The 18,674-nt window shown below is 34.5% G+C and overlaps 1 protein-coding gene across 4 annotated transcripts; it reads right to left on the bottom strand.

Annotated features, from left to right (window-relative positions):
• Nucleotides 1-14,141: 14,141 nt before the first annotated feature.
• Nucleotides 14,142-18,158, bottom strand: LOC111370398. Of its 4 annotated transcripts, XR_002698407.1 has the most exons (3): nt 17,350-18,158; nt 14,882-15,124; nt 14,151-14,546 (listed from the first exon to the last, which is right to left on the bottom strand). XR_002698407.1 is itself a non-coding variant. In XM_022992087.1 (2 exons), the coding sequence occupies exon 1, from the start codon at nt 18,070-18,072 to the stop codon at nt 17,377-17,379; it is 696 nt and encodes a 231-aa protein (XP_022847855.1). In that variant the 5' UTR covers nt 18,073-18,158; the 3' UTR covers nt 14,142-15,121; nt 17,350-17,376. The 4 variants fall into 4 exon arrangements, 3 of the variants coding, with proteins under 3 accessions (XP_022847855.1, XP_022847853.1, XP_022847856.1); XM_022992087.1 differs by having other exon boundaries at nt 14,142-15,121; XM_022992085.1 differs by lacking the exons at nt 14,151-14,546; nt 14,882-15,124 and adding an exon at nt 15,829-16,240.
• Between the last annotated feature and the right edge of the window lie 516 nt (nt 18,159-18,674).

An 18,674-nucleotide genomic window follows, 5' to 3' on the forward strand; every position in this document is an offset into this window, starting at 1 on the left:
ACTAAGTCTTCAGACTAAACCACTTGTTTCTCGCCCATGATAGGTACCCAATTCTCCTCTGTCTCATTCTTCACCATGATTTTTGGCACCTGAATTCTGCTTCTCATTGTGATAGCTTGGACTTGTTCCTTTTTAGGTTGTCTTTGAGGATATGAAATAGACTGCACATATGCTTGAACATGGATAGTAGGCTTGATTGATGGTCCCTCAATAATTGCATGATTCCCAACTTCAACTACTAATATATGTTTTCTTAGGTTCTTTTCTATGTCACTTAGTAGTGTACCCAGTGTTCTATTAGCTAATGTGGCAGCTAGCTATCCCACCTGATTCTACAGATTTTGTATAGAGGCTTGCTGGTTCTAGATTCCAATTTGTGTCTTGGTTATGTACTTAACAAGTAGATCCTCTGAATATATATATATATATATTGAAACTTTGTTTGTCTTCAAACAACCCACATAAAATTTACCTCACGTAGAATCCAAAATTATCTCAATGTCTCTCTACAATAGTTTAATCACTCCCAAACTATTCTAAATTTAGTTTAAAGATGTATAATTTACTGGTTATTTTGATTCAGCATCTAAGGTCTACTATATTTTTAACCTAATTTTGAATCAAATTATTTTTTCATGATGCAAAACGTAAATCTCCTGCCCAAATATATCAAGTTTCACATGAATAAGCATAAGACAACCCTAACTTGCAACTTTTTCACAATTTATAACCTAACATATGGTTCCAAATATATTTTATCTAATCCACACAAGTGCACAAAATAAAATATTTTATTGATTTTTTTGCACTTGAACAAGCACACAAAACAATAAAAATAGATAGAAACTTTTAGTTGTTATGTTCCTTCAAAACAATTACAAAATCAATCATAACATGGAACATTTTATAATAAGTTCAAACACAACCTAAAGAAAAATATGGGAATGAAGATACCTTATATACTAAAAGCAATAAAATTTACTAAACTACTAAAAGAAATGAAATTTACTAATAAAGAAAAGGAAAAAAATTATTTACCTACCAATAAGCGCTTATTTTAGTCATTAGTTTGACTTTAATGTTTTAGCTATTTATGGTGACTGGAAAGGTAAGCTTTCAGCCTTGCACCGACTGCACTGGTAGTTATTCTTCAATTCATCTTTTAGCCTTTAGATTACAAGATTTCCATTGTTGTCCCACCCAATAATTTCACATTCTTCCTTTTTGTTCTTGTTTCTTCTCCAATGGTTGATCTTTCAGTGAGTAGAGCATTCATTGTGAAGTTTTGCTGTTTTTTTTTTCACCCTTAAGATTAATTCACATTTATCAATATTCATTAATGCTCATGCAGTTGCTAATAATGGTCTCCCAAATATTAACGACATGTGTTGAGCATCTACATCAAGGATGATGAAATCAACAGGAAAGAAATTATCTCTAACTTTGATGAGCATATTCTCTACCACTCCATGAGGATGCTTGAGTGTCTTGTCAACTAGCTGTAGGATTATTGATGTTGCTTTTGGATTATCCAATCTTAATTTCCTATAGATAGACAATGGCATCAGATAAATACTTGTTCCAGAATCAATTAAAACATTTAAATTATGAGAATTTCCTATAAAAGCAATGTACAATAAAACTCACTAGATCTTTTAGTTTAGGAAAAAGCGTCTGCTTTATGATTTCGATGCATTCTTCAATCAAAGCTACTATTTTATCTACTCGTAGCTTCCTCTTCTTGGTCAACATCTCATTAAATGAAAGGAATGTTGATGTGAAGTTGTCTGAGGGTATGGCATCAAATAAATACTTGCTCCAAAATCAATTAAAACATTCAAATTATGTGAATTTCCTATAAAGCAATGAACAATAAAACTCATGGGATCTTTTAGCTTAGGAAAAAGCATCTGGTTTATGATTTCGATGCATTCTTCTGTCAAAGCTACTATTTTATCTACTGGTAGCTTTCTCTTCTTGGTCAACATCTCATTAAATGAAAGGAATGCTGATGTGAAATTATCTGAGGGTATCCAAAAACTTCTTGAATTGTTTGTCCAATTTAACGTTTAACAACCTTTGAGGGAATGAGACTAAATGTTTGTCTTTATTGCAAAGAACTGTTCCCTTAACCTGTGGACTGTCTGACTATTTTTCTTGATTAGCCTAAACTAAGTCTTCAGACTAAACCACTTGTTTCTCTCCCATGATAGGTACCCAATTCTCCTCTGTCTCATTCTTCACCATGATTTTTGGCACCTGAATTCTGCTTCTCATTGTGATAGCTTGGACTTGTTCCTTTTTAGGTTGTCTTTGAGGAAATGAAATAGACGGCACATATGCTTGAACATGGATAGTAGGCTTGATTGATGGTCCCTCAATAATTGCATGATTCCCAACTTCAACTACTAATATATGTTTTCTTAGGTTCTTTTCTATGTCACTTAGTAGTGTACCCAGTGTTCTATTAGCTAATGTGGCAGCTAGCTATCCCACCTGATTCTACAGATTTTGTATAGAGGCTTGCTGGTTCTAGATTCCAATTTGTGTCTTGGTTATGTACTTAACAAGTAGATCCTCTGAATATATATATATATATATATATATATATATATATATATATATAAAGTTAGGATGACTATTTCAACTTAAATATAAAGAAACTAAATAGAAGTAGACCACTGCGAAAGAGAGAAGTTGACCTATACGTTGAAGATGAGCAAACTTTGTTGCATTACCTGTAGGAGCATACTTATTGCTATTGCCTTTTGGCTTAGTATTGGAATTAGAGAAATGTTGCTTTGTGCCCACCATAGCTGGAACATTAAAATGAATTTCATGTTCAGACATGAACCATTTAAATGTTAAGGACAATTGTTGTTCCTACTTATTTTGATTAAGATCTTAATGGTTATGGTAAGCTATAAAAATAACATTTATATTCTAAACACTAAGCATTTCATAATGAGTATAGAAGTTAAAAGACATAAAAGCGATAATCTAAATAATACCTAAATCTGGCGTTGCAGACCTGATCCTATAGATGAAATACAATTTTAAAATTACATAGAGATGTATACGTAGAGTCCATTGATTTTGAATTATTTGACAAGTGCAAAACATGCTTGTTTGGCACAATGACCAAATCTCATTTTACTTGAAAAGAAATAAGTCTGCAAAAATATTGACCTAATACATAGTGATGTATATGGACCCATGTCAATTAATGTCAGATGAGGTTTCTCTTATGTCATCAATTATCATGTATACTTGATGAAAAACAAGAATGAAATTCTTGAAAGGCTCAAAGGATTTAAGCTAGAAGTAGAGAAAATAATAGGTAAAGATACCTTCACACTAAGATCCGATCAAAGTGAGAGTATCTTAAGGATAAAATTTAGATTATCTAAGAGAGAATGAGATTCTCTTGCAGTGGAATCCTCCATATACACTACAGTATAGTGGTGTATCTAAAAGGAATAATCATTAACTATTAGATATAGTGCAATTAATAACAAGCCATGAAAATCGCCCGAAATTGTTTTAGAGTCATACATTGATTGCAATGTGCACACACACTAAATTATGTCACATCTAAGTTGGTCAACAAAACTCCATACAAGTTATGGAAAGGCAGTAGTCCCAATTTATCTTATATGAAAGTTTGGGGCCATGACGCTCATTTGAAGCACTTTGAATCGGATAAGTTTGAGACTAAATTCGATAAAAAACATATTTGTAGGGATACTCAAAGCAGACATTTGAATATAAATTCTATTATTATGAAAAAAGTCTTCGTCGCACGACATATCGTCTTCTTAGAAAAATGTTTACTCTAAGAAAGGATAGTGAGAGTCAAATAGAACTTAAAAGAGGTAAGAGTCCACAGATATAATTAACCAAGTAGACGAATTCGAGTTTGATCCTATATCTAATATGGGACATTCTCTTGATCAGGAAGTAGAGACTCCTGAGGACATGTCAGCTCTATGTGAATTTAGTAGGATCATTCGACCTTCAAGAAGATGTGAATCCATGATTATTAATCAGGCATTGCTGACCCAGGATGATGAACCTACTAATTGCATAAAAACAAAATCAAATGTTGACTTAAAAGAGATAGTAAAAGACCATGAAACTCAAAATGAACTCGACGTATGTGAATAAAGTTTGGACCTTGGTTGACCTTCCTCATAGGATAAAATTCATAGGTTGTAAATGGTTTACAATAAAATGTTGAAATGGATGGGAATATTCATACATACAAAGCAATGCTAGTAGCAAAAGGTAACAAACAAAGACAATGTGTTGACTATGATGAAACCTTTCGCCTGTAGCCATGCTGAAGTCCATTCGGGTTTTGCTTGTAATAGTTGCATACCGTGACCATAGGTTAAGAAAAGTCTCTAGAACCTAAAATCTTCGGTTTGATGGAAAAGTCAAAGTGTTTGATTTTATCAAATTTGAAGACGAATTGTGTGTTTGCAAAAAGATAGTGGGAGCATTATCGTATTTCTAATATTATAGAAAACGACATCCCTATGTTTCAATCATTGAAATAATTGTTGTTAAAGGATTTATTCATGAACGATATGAGAGAGGCGCCAAATCTACATAGATAAAATCTTGAGAAGATTTTATATGAAGAAATTAGTTTACTCTTAAACGGTCTATCAAAAAGGTTCCAACATGAAACAATCATTGATTCAATAGCGAAAACCTGATACATGATTGCTTCAGAAGCAGCAAAGAGTTGCAGTGTGGACCAAGATATTCATTAATGAACTTGGAGTAGTTCTGATATTGTTGATCACATGCCATTGTATTGTGATAACAATAGAGCCATCGCGAAAGCGAAGGAACTATGGTCTTATCAATGAACCAAACATATATTAAGACAATATAATCTCATTAGAGAGATAATACATAGAAATGACGTAAAGAGAAGAACGAATTCCCACATTTGACAATATTGCAGATTCACTGACAAAGAGTTGTCGTAGCATAAACATGATTGTAATGTAGACGCTTATGATATTGGATACATAAGTGATTGGATCTAGTGCAAGTAGGAGTTTGTAAGTGTTATGCCCTAGGTCCAATCAACTTTGGACATAAATACTTTGAATATATAATTAATGCGATTTAATGGCAAATCTATTATTTAATTAAATGTCTATTAAATTAAATAATAGAGTCCGTAGATTCAAATCTTCGTAATTTGTTAATCACAATGAATTGTGATTGTGGGATACAAATTATATATGATTGAATCTTAAATCGTCTATGGTTGTAAGTAATAATGAGATACGGATATCGTGATTACGGATAGACCATCACATGTGGCATTTCTTACTTGTGAAGTAAGTAGCTGATCTCACAAGCTAAAGTATGGTGACACTTAAATGAACACATGGATGTTTTGTTATAGAACAAAACATTGAAGACCCGCCTAGAGATTCCACGTGGATAACTATCAGAGTGTCAGTGGTTAATCTCTAACGTTCGGTAGTGGGATTAGTCCTTTGACTTGAGGTCGTCATAGTACCTTATATGAGGACAGTCATGCTTTGACGGTGTTGGATGTTTCTCTGCTAAGGGCCTAATACGACATTGTTCGGGTATGTCAAAAATCGTATGAAGGTTGTGAATGACCAATAGAGAATTTGTCACTCGTAGATAGTAAGAGATTATGATCCATATTTCATTTGATTAAGTCGAGAATGAAATCCTTAGCCAAGGTGTACTCATAAGTAGAAAAGGAGTTTTCGATTTATATTGACTTAATAGTGGAATGAAAGATATGATCGATAATCGGGATTGACACACTTCCATATCTTGTAATTGAAGGGATCATATTGATGAAGGGATTATAGTTTCACAATAAACAAACGAGTTTGTTTTTGTCATACCACGTGACATTTCTCATCACATGTATTGCCCAGACACATTGCTAGATATTAATCTGGAATGATGAGTGTGAATTGGTGATAAATTAAAAGGTGTTTTAATTTATCGATTTTGATTAGATCAAAATAATATTTCACGTCGTTAGGCATCGTGATCGGAAACTTGGTGGGTCACACACAAAAGGAGAATTGGAAGATTGTGATTTGTCAATTAATTAATTTAACAAGTGTTGGATAAATTAATTAATTGGATTGCTTATTTATAGGCTTGAATTGATTAATTGGATTAATTAATTCACGAACCGGATTTAATTGAATGGGTTAATTAAATGTTGGATCGGATAAAGCTAAGCTCATTCATGTTTATATAACTATGATTAGGATTTTCAAAATTGTAGAGATTTTTCATTATTTTGCTAGCACGAGAAAAATCTTAATACTACAATCTTATTCTCTGTGTGGATCACCGTTGGAGACTGGACAAATGGACAATTGTAGGAGACAAATCCAAGTTGTTGGAACAAAGATAAGGCAAAAGAGTTTGCAGATCATGAAAATATATCACTTTTATCACATTTTCTACCTAAAAACAAAGATGAATCTTGACGAAAATCAAAATATATTTTAATTTTTCGCTGCACATGTCAAATAAATTCCCAACAAGAAGAACATGCGATTGCATGGTGGCCTTCTATGCTTGTTAATCAATTGTTGACTCTGGCAATCTTATGGTGTTTACCTTGCAAGCACAAGGTGAAAAGTTTTCATTCTTGTTCAGCTTGGTCCTTGATTTCTTATTTTATTTAGCCCATGACACTAGTTATTTGCGCCATGGATCCTTCATCTTTAAATATTTACAATAGAATCCTTATTAATTCACAATCATATATAATTGATCCGATACAAGTTCAGGACGTTTGCAGTTAAGTTCTTAAACTTTCCAAATGTTGAATTTTAGCTTTCAAGACTTGTGAATTTCTTTTGATTACTCATTCAATTTTTCTTATTGATCACATAATCTTATTTGGTCTTCAATTGCTCTAAATCAACTTCAGTTAAGCTCAAATTCATCTTTCTTCCTACAAATTGCATTCAAGTTAGTATTTTACCTACAATTAACATATCTACACCAAATTAAGATATTCTCGAAGTTAACCATAATTCATCAAATTAGAATCCTGGATAAGAGTATATACTTATCGGAAATATATAATTCTTTAGAAAGAGAAATTTGTATAGGACATTTGATTGAAAAAAATTAATAATAATGTTATTTAAAAATATATAAAAAATAAATAAATTACCGTTATGAATAAGAGTATCAAAGAACTTGTATTTTGAGTACCATATGGTATAGACTTTAAATAACTTGCACAATCCAACTAGAATTATCTACTAGATATATTTGTTAGTTGACAATGGAAATAAATACCCAATATTAGCTTCGTATTGCTTATAGATGGACGCCTAAAGCAGTGGTCAATAAAAGGAAATCTTTTTTTTGACAAATTCCTAAAATTGTGATATTGTTTGAAATTCACTGTATACAACTCTGAAAGCCAGACTTCAATTTTATCAATTTGAAATGCATATGCTTGTTGACGTCTTTTTAGCTCTTCATATGTTCGTCCTCATTGATTTTCTTTATAGTTGTATTCCAAACTGATGCATAGAATTAATTAATCTAAGTGGCAAACAAATCAACACATTAATGATTGTGTTAATAGTCTCTAATGTAGAAAATCAAGAATTCGTAAATTCTCAAGAGAATGACTTATAATTGATTTTGATCGTCAAATTATTGTTTCTAATGAATACAAATTTGAATCACGAAAATGGACATGTACTTACGAAGTCATTAATATTTAATCAAAAAAATGAAACGAAAATTTAATATTATCAGCTGCTAAAAGAAACTCAATGCCAATGCCGTTAGTCCTTGAGAAATTATAGATCTGACTCTAATTAAATAAAATAACATTACAACAAATAAAGAACCAAGAATCACTCCAAGCCCGTGTTGAACACGAAACAGTTCTGAAACCACTTTGTTGGACCGAAAGGCGACGCAAGAATTAAGATTTAATGGTGTAATATGAAATATGTAAGATCACAACCAATAGAACGGGAAGAGAAATAAGTAGAGGGACCGATGTTTTATTCAATAACAATATGGAGAAAATACAACTACAGCAATAAAGCTTCACAAATCTAGAAAAAGAGTCTAGTATTTATAGAAAAAATCCATCCCTAGAAGTAGGGTTGTAAATGAAATAAAATGCCAAAAGTTTCCTTATTTGATCTCATCAAGTCCAACACAAATTACAACTCTCAATAGGCTTTCAAATAGAATTTTAACTAAAATTTGTAATTTAAACTTGAATAGGATTACTGAATGCCATTCCAAATAGAATTCCTCTTGATGTGCATTTTAATTAGAACTCTATAATTATTTCAACAAGGAATTCTGGTCACACCCAAATTATAACAATAGTTACGTCGACACGAATTTCACTGCAAAGAACAAAATTCCAAAATTTCTGAAGGGAAAATAAATTCGACTACAGCGAAATAAACTGAACTCTTCAACCAAAATCAAAACTCTCCATTCCATAAAAAATCTTCCTTTGCACGGCGTCCACAACCGACACCTAAACCCTATTCCCGTGTTCCCAAAATTCCACCTAGGAATTACTATTGACTAAACAAGGTCGAAGCACACCTATAGTAGAAACCACACAAAATGCATTATCAGAAGGCCCCTTGCTAGAACTGTCACCTTCAACGATCCCGAAAGCATTACAAACATCACCAACACCACTGTATCTACGCTCAATGGATCAAACCCTAGCAACTGAACACAATATATCCACTGAAATTGGTGGCAAAGCGGAATCACCAACACTCCCCTGAGCAATGTTATGAATCAACCCAGAGCCCATTACAAGAGGTACTATACCAAACTGAATTTTTACCACAGTACTGAACTTATCCAGATGTCTTTTAATTGGTTCTGCGCTTCCCTATAAGATGTACAATTGAGACTTCTTTCGTCTCTCCAATTCAACCTGGACACCCTTTCAGACCTTCAAAACTCCTATCTACCAGAGAATTTATATTCTTTTACATTCAAGGTACTCAACGAGATGAGAGCCTTCCCATCCTTCCGTTGTTTCTCCTCCACTATCCAATCAACTGGCATATTATCAAATCCCAACAATGCATCATCTAAATCTATCTACGCCAAAATAGCCCTCATCTTTACTTGCCACAGCAAAAATCTCATATTGCGATCCAGCAATAGAATATCATATTTCAAAGTAGCCATCTCTAAAAAAATCTGAATCAAATCACGAAGAACCTGCAACTTAGCTTTCAAACACTAGAGCGTTGGGGAATCACTTAGGATAAATTGGTAGAAATTGTTCTTGATCTTTTATTTAACTCATGGAAATCAACTAAGAAGTGGTCTCATATAGAAGATAAAACATTGATCGCAAACATTCTAAAAGATAGTTCTTGATAATTGTTTGAAAGAATATGTCAAAAAAAGTTTTTGGTATGTAGAGATTATCTAAGCATTTATTGTGCCAAAATTGTCAACAATAAATCAAAGCCTTTAACAAACCAAAATAATTTGTAGAACATATATTTCAACCAAGTAAGAAGATGAACATTGAAGAACAAAGTGATAGATCAAAGACAATACTACAAATTCACCAAAGTTTCACCCCTAACTCTAACTAATGATTTAGAAATACATAATGAAATGTTACAAAGAAAATGAATGTAACTAGAATATAATGGAGAGGAATTGATCCTCTCAAAATCTTGGCCAAGGTCCTCTTTTATAGACAAAGAACATCTAAAATGCAAGTAGACAATACAACTTGTTTCTGTTCAGTTTCAAGACAATTGAAACATGCAATTTGATACCAATTTTCATATACTTTTTGCAGTGAATTTGGACTTATGATCAACCGATAAATTGTTACCACTTGAGTTAGCTTTCTATTAGTGCAAATATCAAGTCATTGGATTTCTATAACTCCAGATATGGACAAAACAATGAGTGCTGCTTCACAAGTAGAAAAGCTATATCCGACAGGTAACAAACTGGACTTTGCATGGTAATTTTGGCAACCTTATGATGTGAATTTGACTTCTTGGTAAACATGAAAGTAGTAGATATATATCTTATCTTTCCAACCCAAGATTCAATTTGGCTCTCAATTCTAGATCAAGAATAAGAACCGAATCTCCATAATTTTTTAATTAATTTATTTTAAATAAACCAAATTATTTTATTTTTCTTAATAAATTTGCTAACTAGTTAATTTAGCTCAATCCAAAAATATAATTTTCCTATCCTCAATGCCTCTGTTAATTATTGTGAGCTTGCTATCTTCCTTTTTTGTGATTTTAACAATCAAATCTATGAATAACTCAGTAAAGAGAGACGCAAAAACATATAAGATTAGACTACGTTATATTGTAAGAGTTAAGATTTAACATATCATTACTTAAATCAATATAGTTTTGTAAATATTAAAAAATTTAATTATAATACGGAACCTGGAAATCGAATGGAACAGAACCAAACCGAACTGAACCGAATGGAACTGAACTCGAACAATTTCATAATTAGATTTGGATCTGACAGCTCCACATAATAAATACCTGAAAATTTTGGGTCCGGTTCAATTATCTTTAGAACCGAACTGGATCGGACCATGTCCAGCCTTACTACTAGTAATCATAATATTATCAACATATACTACTAACATAATATACCCAACCATAGATTGTCTAAAGAATACTGAGTGATCATATGCAGCCAAATTTAATCACAACCTCACTAAATCTCCCAACCAGGCATCTGGTGATTGTTTCAGTCCATACGACTTTTACAGTTTGCGGACCTTTCTTGACTTCCCCTCAGCAACAAACCCTGGTAGTTGCACAATGTAAACTTCTTACAAATCACTATTAAAGAATACATTTTTAACATCTAGTTGGTGAAGTGGTCAATGATAAGTAGTAGCAAGATAAATGAATAAACGAACGGAAGCTGGCTTAAAAACTGGAGAGAAAGTCTCAGAGTAGTCTACACCATAAGTTTGAGCATACCCCTTAGCAACCAAACAAGCCTTCAATCGAGCAAATGATCCATCAAGGTTCATATTGACTGTAAACACCCATTTACATCCGACTGTCTTTTTATTAAGGGGTAAAGGAACTAAATCCTAGGTATGATTATGTTCTAGGGCCATCATTTCTGATTATGTTCCAAGGCCATCATTTCTTCCTGCATGGGACTTGGACGACTGTGACAATGCATGGTAAGAAACAAAAGAAGAGATAGGATAAGTACATGACCATTTACCTTTTCGAAGGGCAATGGAAAGATTAAGGCTGGAATAGGAGGTGGTGATGAATCCTGAGGCGAATGTAAAGGAACTAAATCCTAGGTATGATTATGTTCTAGGGCCATCATTTCTGATTATGTTCCAAGGCCATCATTTCTTCCTGCATGGGACTTGGACGACTGTGACAATGCATGGTAAGAAACAAAAGAAGAGATAGGATAAGTACATGACCATTTACCTTTTCGAAGGGCAATGGAAAGATTAAGGCTGGAATAGGAGGTGGTGATGAATCCTGAGGCGAAGCAGCAGGTAGAGGCGACAAGTCATGGTTTGTAGGTGCCACCAGAGATTGTTGCACACGACGTGTAAACATTTCAAATAGACGGACGAGAAGATACTAGTAGCATAGATGTAGTTACAATGTAAACAAAGAAATCATCCTTAGACTCAAAAGGAGGATTGGAAGACCCAGAAGTACTGGAAAAGAGTGTGGACTCGAAGAAGGTAACATCAACGGACACTATATAACGCCCTAAGAAAGGAGAGAAACATCGATAACCTTTTTTATGTCAAGAATAACCCAAAAATATACAATTAAGTGATTTGGGATCATGTTGGAAACTTGAGGTCTCATATCTTGGACAAATCAAGTACGCACAAATATTCTAAGAGTGAGAGATAATAAAGTTTGAGAGGAAAAGAAAATGGAATAAGGGATTTTACCATCCAAGACAAATGAAGGTATACTATTGATTAAGTAACATGCAGTAGAGATTGCGTCTGCCCAAAATTCTTTTGAAACGTTCATATGAAAAAGAAGAGCCAGGGCAACTTCCAATAAATGACAATTCTTTCATTCTACCACTCCATTTTGTTGTGGAGTAACCATACATGAAGATTGATGAAGGATGCCATTTTGAGATAAAAATGAAGTAAATGTGGATGAGAAATATTCCTTGGCATTATCACCCCTTAAAATACGTATAGATGTATCAAATTAAGTTTTAATCTTGGCATAAAAAGTGCACAAAATTGAAAATAGGTCTAAGCGATTTTTCATAAAATATAACCAAGTAACCCGATAATAATCATCCACAAAGGTAACAAAATAACGAAAATCAGTCTTAGATGAAAAAGGACAAGGGCCCCAAATATCAGAATGTATTAAATCAAAAGTGGATGTAGCTAGTTTATTTATTCTAGATAGATATGATACCCTATGATGCTTTGCTAATTGACATTACTCACAATCTAAATAAGATAATTGACTAAGATTAGAACATAATTTCTTCAAAACAGGGAGAGAAGGATGACCAAAGCAACAATGGAAGTGCAGAAGAAAAGAGGTACTCATGCATGCAATAGGTCTTGGCACCTGTGTGGGAGAAGAGCCGAGCACATATAAGCCATTGAACTCACGCCCTCAACCAATGATCTACTTCGTCCCAAGATCCTAAAAATACAGTGGTTAAGAAAGAAAATGACTTTACAATTAACAGATTTAGTAATTTGACTTACAGATAAAAGATTAAACGGAAACTGAGGTAAACATAAGACAAAAGACAATGATAAAGAGTTTGTTGGATGTGTTGTCTTGCATCCGACTACAGGAATTGTAGAATTATTAGCTAAAGTGACACATGGTAAATTAGGCTTAGACTAAAATGATGACTAATAAACTTGTATTCCAAGTCATATGATTTGTGGCACCGAAATCAATAACCCAATTGCGGGACGTGGTAGAAAGACATGCTACAAAATTACCTGTGTTGGCTAGAGTAGAAGTTGAAGGTGTAGCTTGCTGTTGAGGAGTGGGTTGTTGAGAAGCATAAAATTGTGTAAGGCGAGCATATTCGTCTACTGGAATCGTAATTTGATGTTAAGAGTGAAGCATATTCGATGTAGGTAGAAGACCATCCTGAGTAGCAAGATTGACAAATTTTCTCATAGAAGTCTGACTTATATACTTTGCTGGTTTGCCGTTTAATTTCCAACAGTTCCTTCTTACATGTCCTTGCTCTCCACAATAATAACCATGAGAACCACCACTAGAGATTCTATCTTGACTACTTCCCCCTCCTCCTCCTTGGATACTGTGATTGCTATTTATCTTTGAGTTTGTGCTAACTAGAACTATTGTCTCACTTGGTGTCGCATCATGTTCCTTGTCATTGTCCTTGCATACTCGAAGAAAATGAGCATATATATCACATAACGAAAGTAGTGTCTCACTAGTAAGTAACTGAGTACGAGTCACCTTATATTCAGATCCTAAACCTGCAAGAAAATATTGGACCACAATCTATTCTTCTTGTTCATGCATTGTCCTTATATCATTAGTAATAGGAAACACTTTTCTTCAAAAACTCTTTTTACCTCAGTATAATATTGAAACAGATTTCGTCCCTTCTGCTCAGCCCGATAAATATTTAAAATCAATTCATGAACATGCGATACATCCTATTTACTAAAATATAAAAATTCTAGATAGTCCCACAATCCTTTTACAAGTCACAATGATTAATGACATCGTCAACTGTCGGGTCAAGGGTATTTTGAATATGATTAAAAAGTTTATCATCCTCCACAAGCCATTTTTTTCAAATCCCAGTGTTAGTATCAGATTGTAGAGGTGGGTCATCAATCAAATGATCGCCTAAATCCATACTTGATACATACCGATGAACAATTCTCTTCCATTGAGCATAATTCATATTACCCGTTAACTTTCTATCTGTGATTTTGGAGGATGGAGTTACTGTGATTTCATTCATCACTTTCTTATCACTTTCGGCCATGATTAACAAATAATCAGAAAAGATACAGAAGGAAGCAACTCAAATTATTCAATAATAATGCAAGTTCAATAATGAGGCAGCCCAAACTAAATAAGCCAATCCAAATAAAAGAAAACTGACCTAGTAATGAAGGCCTAAAACTGTGACAGCCCAAATAAATTGACCCACTGGAGAAAGGCCCAAAACCCAAACTAATGAAATCGAAACCCAAACTAATGAAAACCAAACTGACCAAGTCAGGTAGATTTCCTCGATAGCCAAGCTCCATCGGTTGCTCTCAGTTGATTCACCAAAGTGGGAGAAAGATGACATAATGAAGCCAACGTGCCTCTCAAACTGACTTCGGTTACCCCACACACACCGACAGCGGCAACCATCACACCGAAGCAGACCAACTTGCTCGAATCCAATGGAACCCAAAGCAGAGATGACACTCGTTTCACCACCACTAAAGCCTCTTCCAATCTTCCCTGCCAACGGGTGACCTAGGTAAGTGTCGGTTTTCTTCCACCAAAATTACCAACCCAAACTTTTGCCACCACCATTGAGAACAATTAACAAATTTCATAATCTCTTTGCCCTAGCTTTGATACCATGTTGATTTGGGAAAATCTCCCTCTTTTCTTATATATATATATATATATATCTTGTCCAGCAAAAGGAATAATTTCTAACACTATCAATATGGGTTCTTTGCCAAAATAACATCTAGTTAACAAAATCAGGTACAATTAATATTTACAATATGAACACAAACAACAAATTTATCAAACCAAATTTAAACATAGAATTCTTGTGCTCTAACCTGAAAAGATAACAAAAAATCCAAGGTTCAGGGGTGATTTGTAACTCTCACTACAATTCTTGTCACCATCTCCCCCACCAAATTCACATTCTTCAAGTCATCTAACTTTGATCTTTTTAAAAATTTCCCAACTTCAGCTCCCCTAACCCATACTCCACAGCCACAACACAAACACAGCTACTTCTCACCATCCTCTCAATCGCCGCATGTACCCAGAAAAAAAAGGCCAGTTCCAAGTACCTGCTGAACACAAAAATAAAAAATTCTATCAAAGAATGGAAGATTATGTGAACTCCCCTGCTCACAAGTAGCAGAGAATCCTGTAGCTCCACCACATAACATCTCTCACGCCTATATCACTCAGCACCAGGAGAGCATGACTTGACCCAGCCGAAACCCAGTTGGAAATGCAGTTTAGGCCCCGGCGTCTTTCAAAAAAGAAGGTACAAGAGAATACGGAGTGGTCCATGCATATGTCGTCTAGAAAGTCAGACTGTGGTAGAACTAACCAAGGGAGGTGTAGCAGCAGTTGGTGATGTCACAGGCGGATCTGGGGAGCTGGGTGTAGGTTCAAAAATCATTGAATAGTTACAATGTATAAAATGTTGGTGCGGTGCAAGTATGAATGGTTCCAGAAAGCAGTGAAAGAAAAATTGTAGAGATAGATTGGACGCATGAATCTGTGGTTTCAAGGTGTGTAAAAGTAACAGTTTGTTTAAGGTGCTACTTTCCCTCGCTCAGAGAGTTTGCTAACAGGTTATCAGCACCGTAGAACATCCCCAGGAAACAACAAAACTATCTGAATTTTTTAATTAGCAATACTGAAGAATTCCTTTAGAACACCCTTCTTATGAAACTGTGATTTAGATTGGTAAAGGAAATCAACTAACAAATTTAAGATGAGGTGAGAGCACAAAACTGTTTGAAAAGAGCACCTAACACACTGCTGGATAGAACTTAAAATGTTTCAGCATATAATCATTTAAAATATTCTAGCAGTTAAAAACTTGTAAATAAATATATCTAATTCTATATAACAATATACCCAACATAACATAGATGGGGAATTTTCCTTTTCCCTATGCATTGTGTTCAGCCATAAACCTAACAAACAGCAACAATTTTCTCTTCTGATCAACAATATTAACAAATCTATTTATGGGGTGATTGATGCCAATGCCATATCTTCTAACTATGTTAAGCTACAATGCAAAAGGGGTTACATTTCATTCCTATTTAGGATCTGTCCTCTGATCAGATTCAACCACACACTTTCTATTTCAGAAGCTTCTACAATGAATCAAAATCAGTCGAGACACATTCATTCATGAAGGATGATGCATTGTTTGGAAAGCATTCCTGCGGCATGGAAAGAAGAGATGAGAGCAGTAAAATTATCGACTCCCCTCCATCAATAGAATCACAATTAATTACAGTAACGTCTGCAACTGCCACAAAGAAACATTTTTCTCAAAAGACAAAAAGAATAGATCTAATGAAATGCAAGGGGGAAGGGAAGGACTAAGATTTTTCTGAATGTAGTAATGATATACTTCTTGTACTAATAGGAAAATTTTCTATCACAGTCTGTAGTCCTCACAAAATATACTGCCAACCATGGGACAAAGACATACTTCATTCTTTAAATGGAATACAATTTCTAGCAATTAATGATTCATGACTCCAACTCATCATTAATCTACAAACCAAGGTTCTAAACTCGATAAGAGAAATTAAACTAATCTATCATCAGTTCAAATAAACTTCCATTCAAATTTCCAAGCAGCGATTATTAGGCATGACAACCAACAGACATTTCCTCACTCACACATCTAGTTTCTCCAATATAAACAATAGCCTACCAGAAAGGCATGAATGATATTATCGCAAACAGGTTTATAAAGTCATTGAGCTTTATATTCTCAAATATTACATTTTTGTTAGTTCTCCAGTAAATGAACAACCATTTCACATCTTTCTTTTTCATGTTTCAGCACATTTATTCCATGCCTTCCCTTAGGCACAAGGTCATTCTTGTTGCAAGAAGAAGTTATATATGATTGTATTTTCCACAAAAACGTAAAAACTTCTATAAACTACAGTATGCTATTATACAAGCTCCAAATCTTGTTACAATACTGAGCTGTAACTTTCCTTGAGCTTCCTTGTCAGAGAACACATACACATTCTTAATCACCATACAATCAGATGTGACATTTTTACAAGTTAACCGGTGAGTTAACAAGTCCAGCCCAATGATTAGTATCGAACACCACCAATATATTCTCTGCTGCCATTACATCTAATTAACAAAATGCAAAAACATTCCGGAACTTAATTTCAATGATTCGATTTCACATTAAACTTTAAGCAAACACAAATAACATTACAACATCAACTAATTATAATGAACAAGTTTTTCAAACCATTGGTTCAAAAGTTAAAAACAGAATTCTTCTAATCCTAACCTGTCAAGATAATCCAAAATCCAAGCTTCAGGAATGATTCATAACTCTCATTATAATTCTCGTCATCATCTCCCCTGCCAAAGTCACATTCTTTGCACTAAGAAACTTCGATCTCTTAAACAATTTCACCACTTCATCCACCTCCCGCGCCCCACACTCCTCCACAGCCACGACGCAAACACCCCCACTGCTCACCGTCCTCTCCATCTCAGCCACATACCGACCTGGAAACAATGCCCGATCCAAATACCCGCTGAAGCCGAAATCGAAACTCCCATCAAAAAAAGGCAAATTATGTGGATCCGCCCGGCTCACTAGTGGCGGAGAATCCACTAACTCCACACCCGTTACATCAGTGACACCCATATTATTCAGCGCCATGACAGCCTGGCCCGGCCCGGCAGACACAATCAAAACCCGGGAATGGTTCGAAATGTGGCTTTGAACCTGGAGTGTCTTGAAGAGGGAGGTATAGGAGGACACGGCCCGGACCCAGGCATTTGTAGACCAGCTACGGCGGTTGCGCTTGTCAAGGGAGGTGTGGGAGCGGTGGGTGAAGTCACAGGTCGTTCTGGGGAACCGCGTGTGGGGCTTCGGGTTCGGGTCGGATTGATCCACGCAGGTTTCAGGGGTCTGAAGGTAAAGAAGTAAAAGGGTTAATGTAGCAATGGTTATTGCTGCAAATGACAGCTTGTTGAGGAAGATCTGTATGTGTCTCTCCATTGATTGATGATCTCAAAAAGAGGAGGAAGAAAAGAATTGGGAAGCTGGATACGGTGTCGTATGGCCATGAAAAACGTTAAGTGTAAGGAAAGTGAACGAACCGTATTGAAACGAGCTGGATCCATTAAAATTTACGAAAAATCACAGTTGTGGTCCCAAAACTAGGGTGCACACGGTTCGATTTCATCGGTTTGTGACAAATTTTCAAACCAAACCACTTAAAGCGGTTTGAAATATTTTCAAACCAAACCAAACCAATTCAATTTTCAAATCAAACCAATCCAAACCACTTTTTTCCGATTTAACGAAAAAAATGTACATCGAACAAGTTAAATCATAAATTTTAATCTTAAATATCACGTTAAAATATGAATATTAGTATTATTATAAATACTATGAAGAAATATTTTTCAGTTCTAATAATTCAATACAGTGAAACAATTTGTTCTAATCTCTTAATCAATACTAATTGGCAAAACATCTCCAGTAGTAACACATGATTTGTTATCTGCATATAACAAATATATGCATTTATTAAAATTCAATGGTGTAAAAAACTATAAAACAAAGAGAATAGAAAGATAAAATACGTTAATACCTTC

The sequence above is a fragment of the Olea europaea genome, chromosome 21, assembly GCF_002742605.1.
Source record: "Olea europaea var. sylvestris chromosome 21, O_europaea_v1, whole genome shotgun sequence".
NCBI classification, from domain to species: Eukaryota; Viridiplantae; Streptophyta; class Magnoliopsida; order Lamiales; family Oleaceae; genus Olea; species Olea europaea.

Coding starts and splice junctions, on each gene's coding strand:
- LOC111370398 (XM_022992087.1), bottom strand. CDS start 18,072: ATGGAGAGACACATACAGATCTTCCTCAACAAGCTGTCATTTGCAGCA.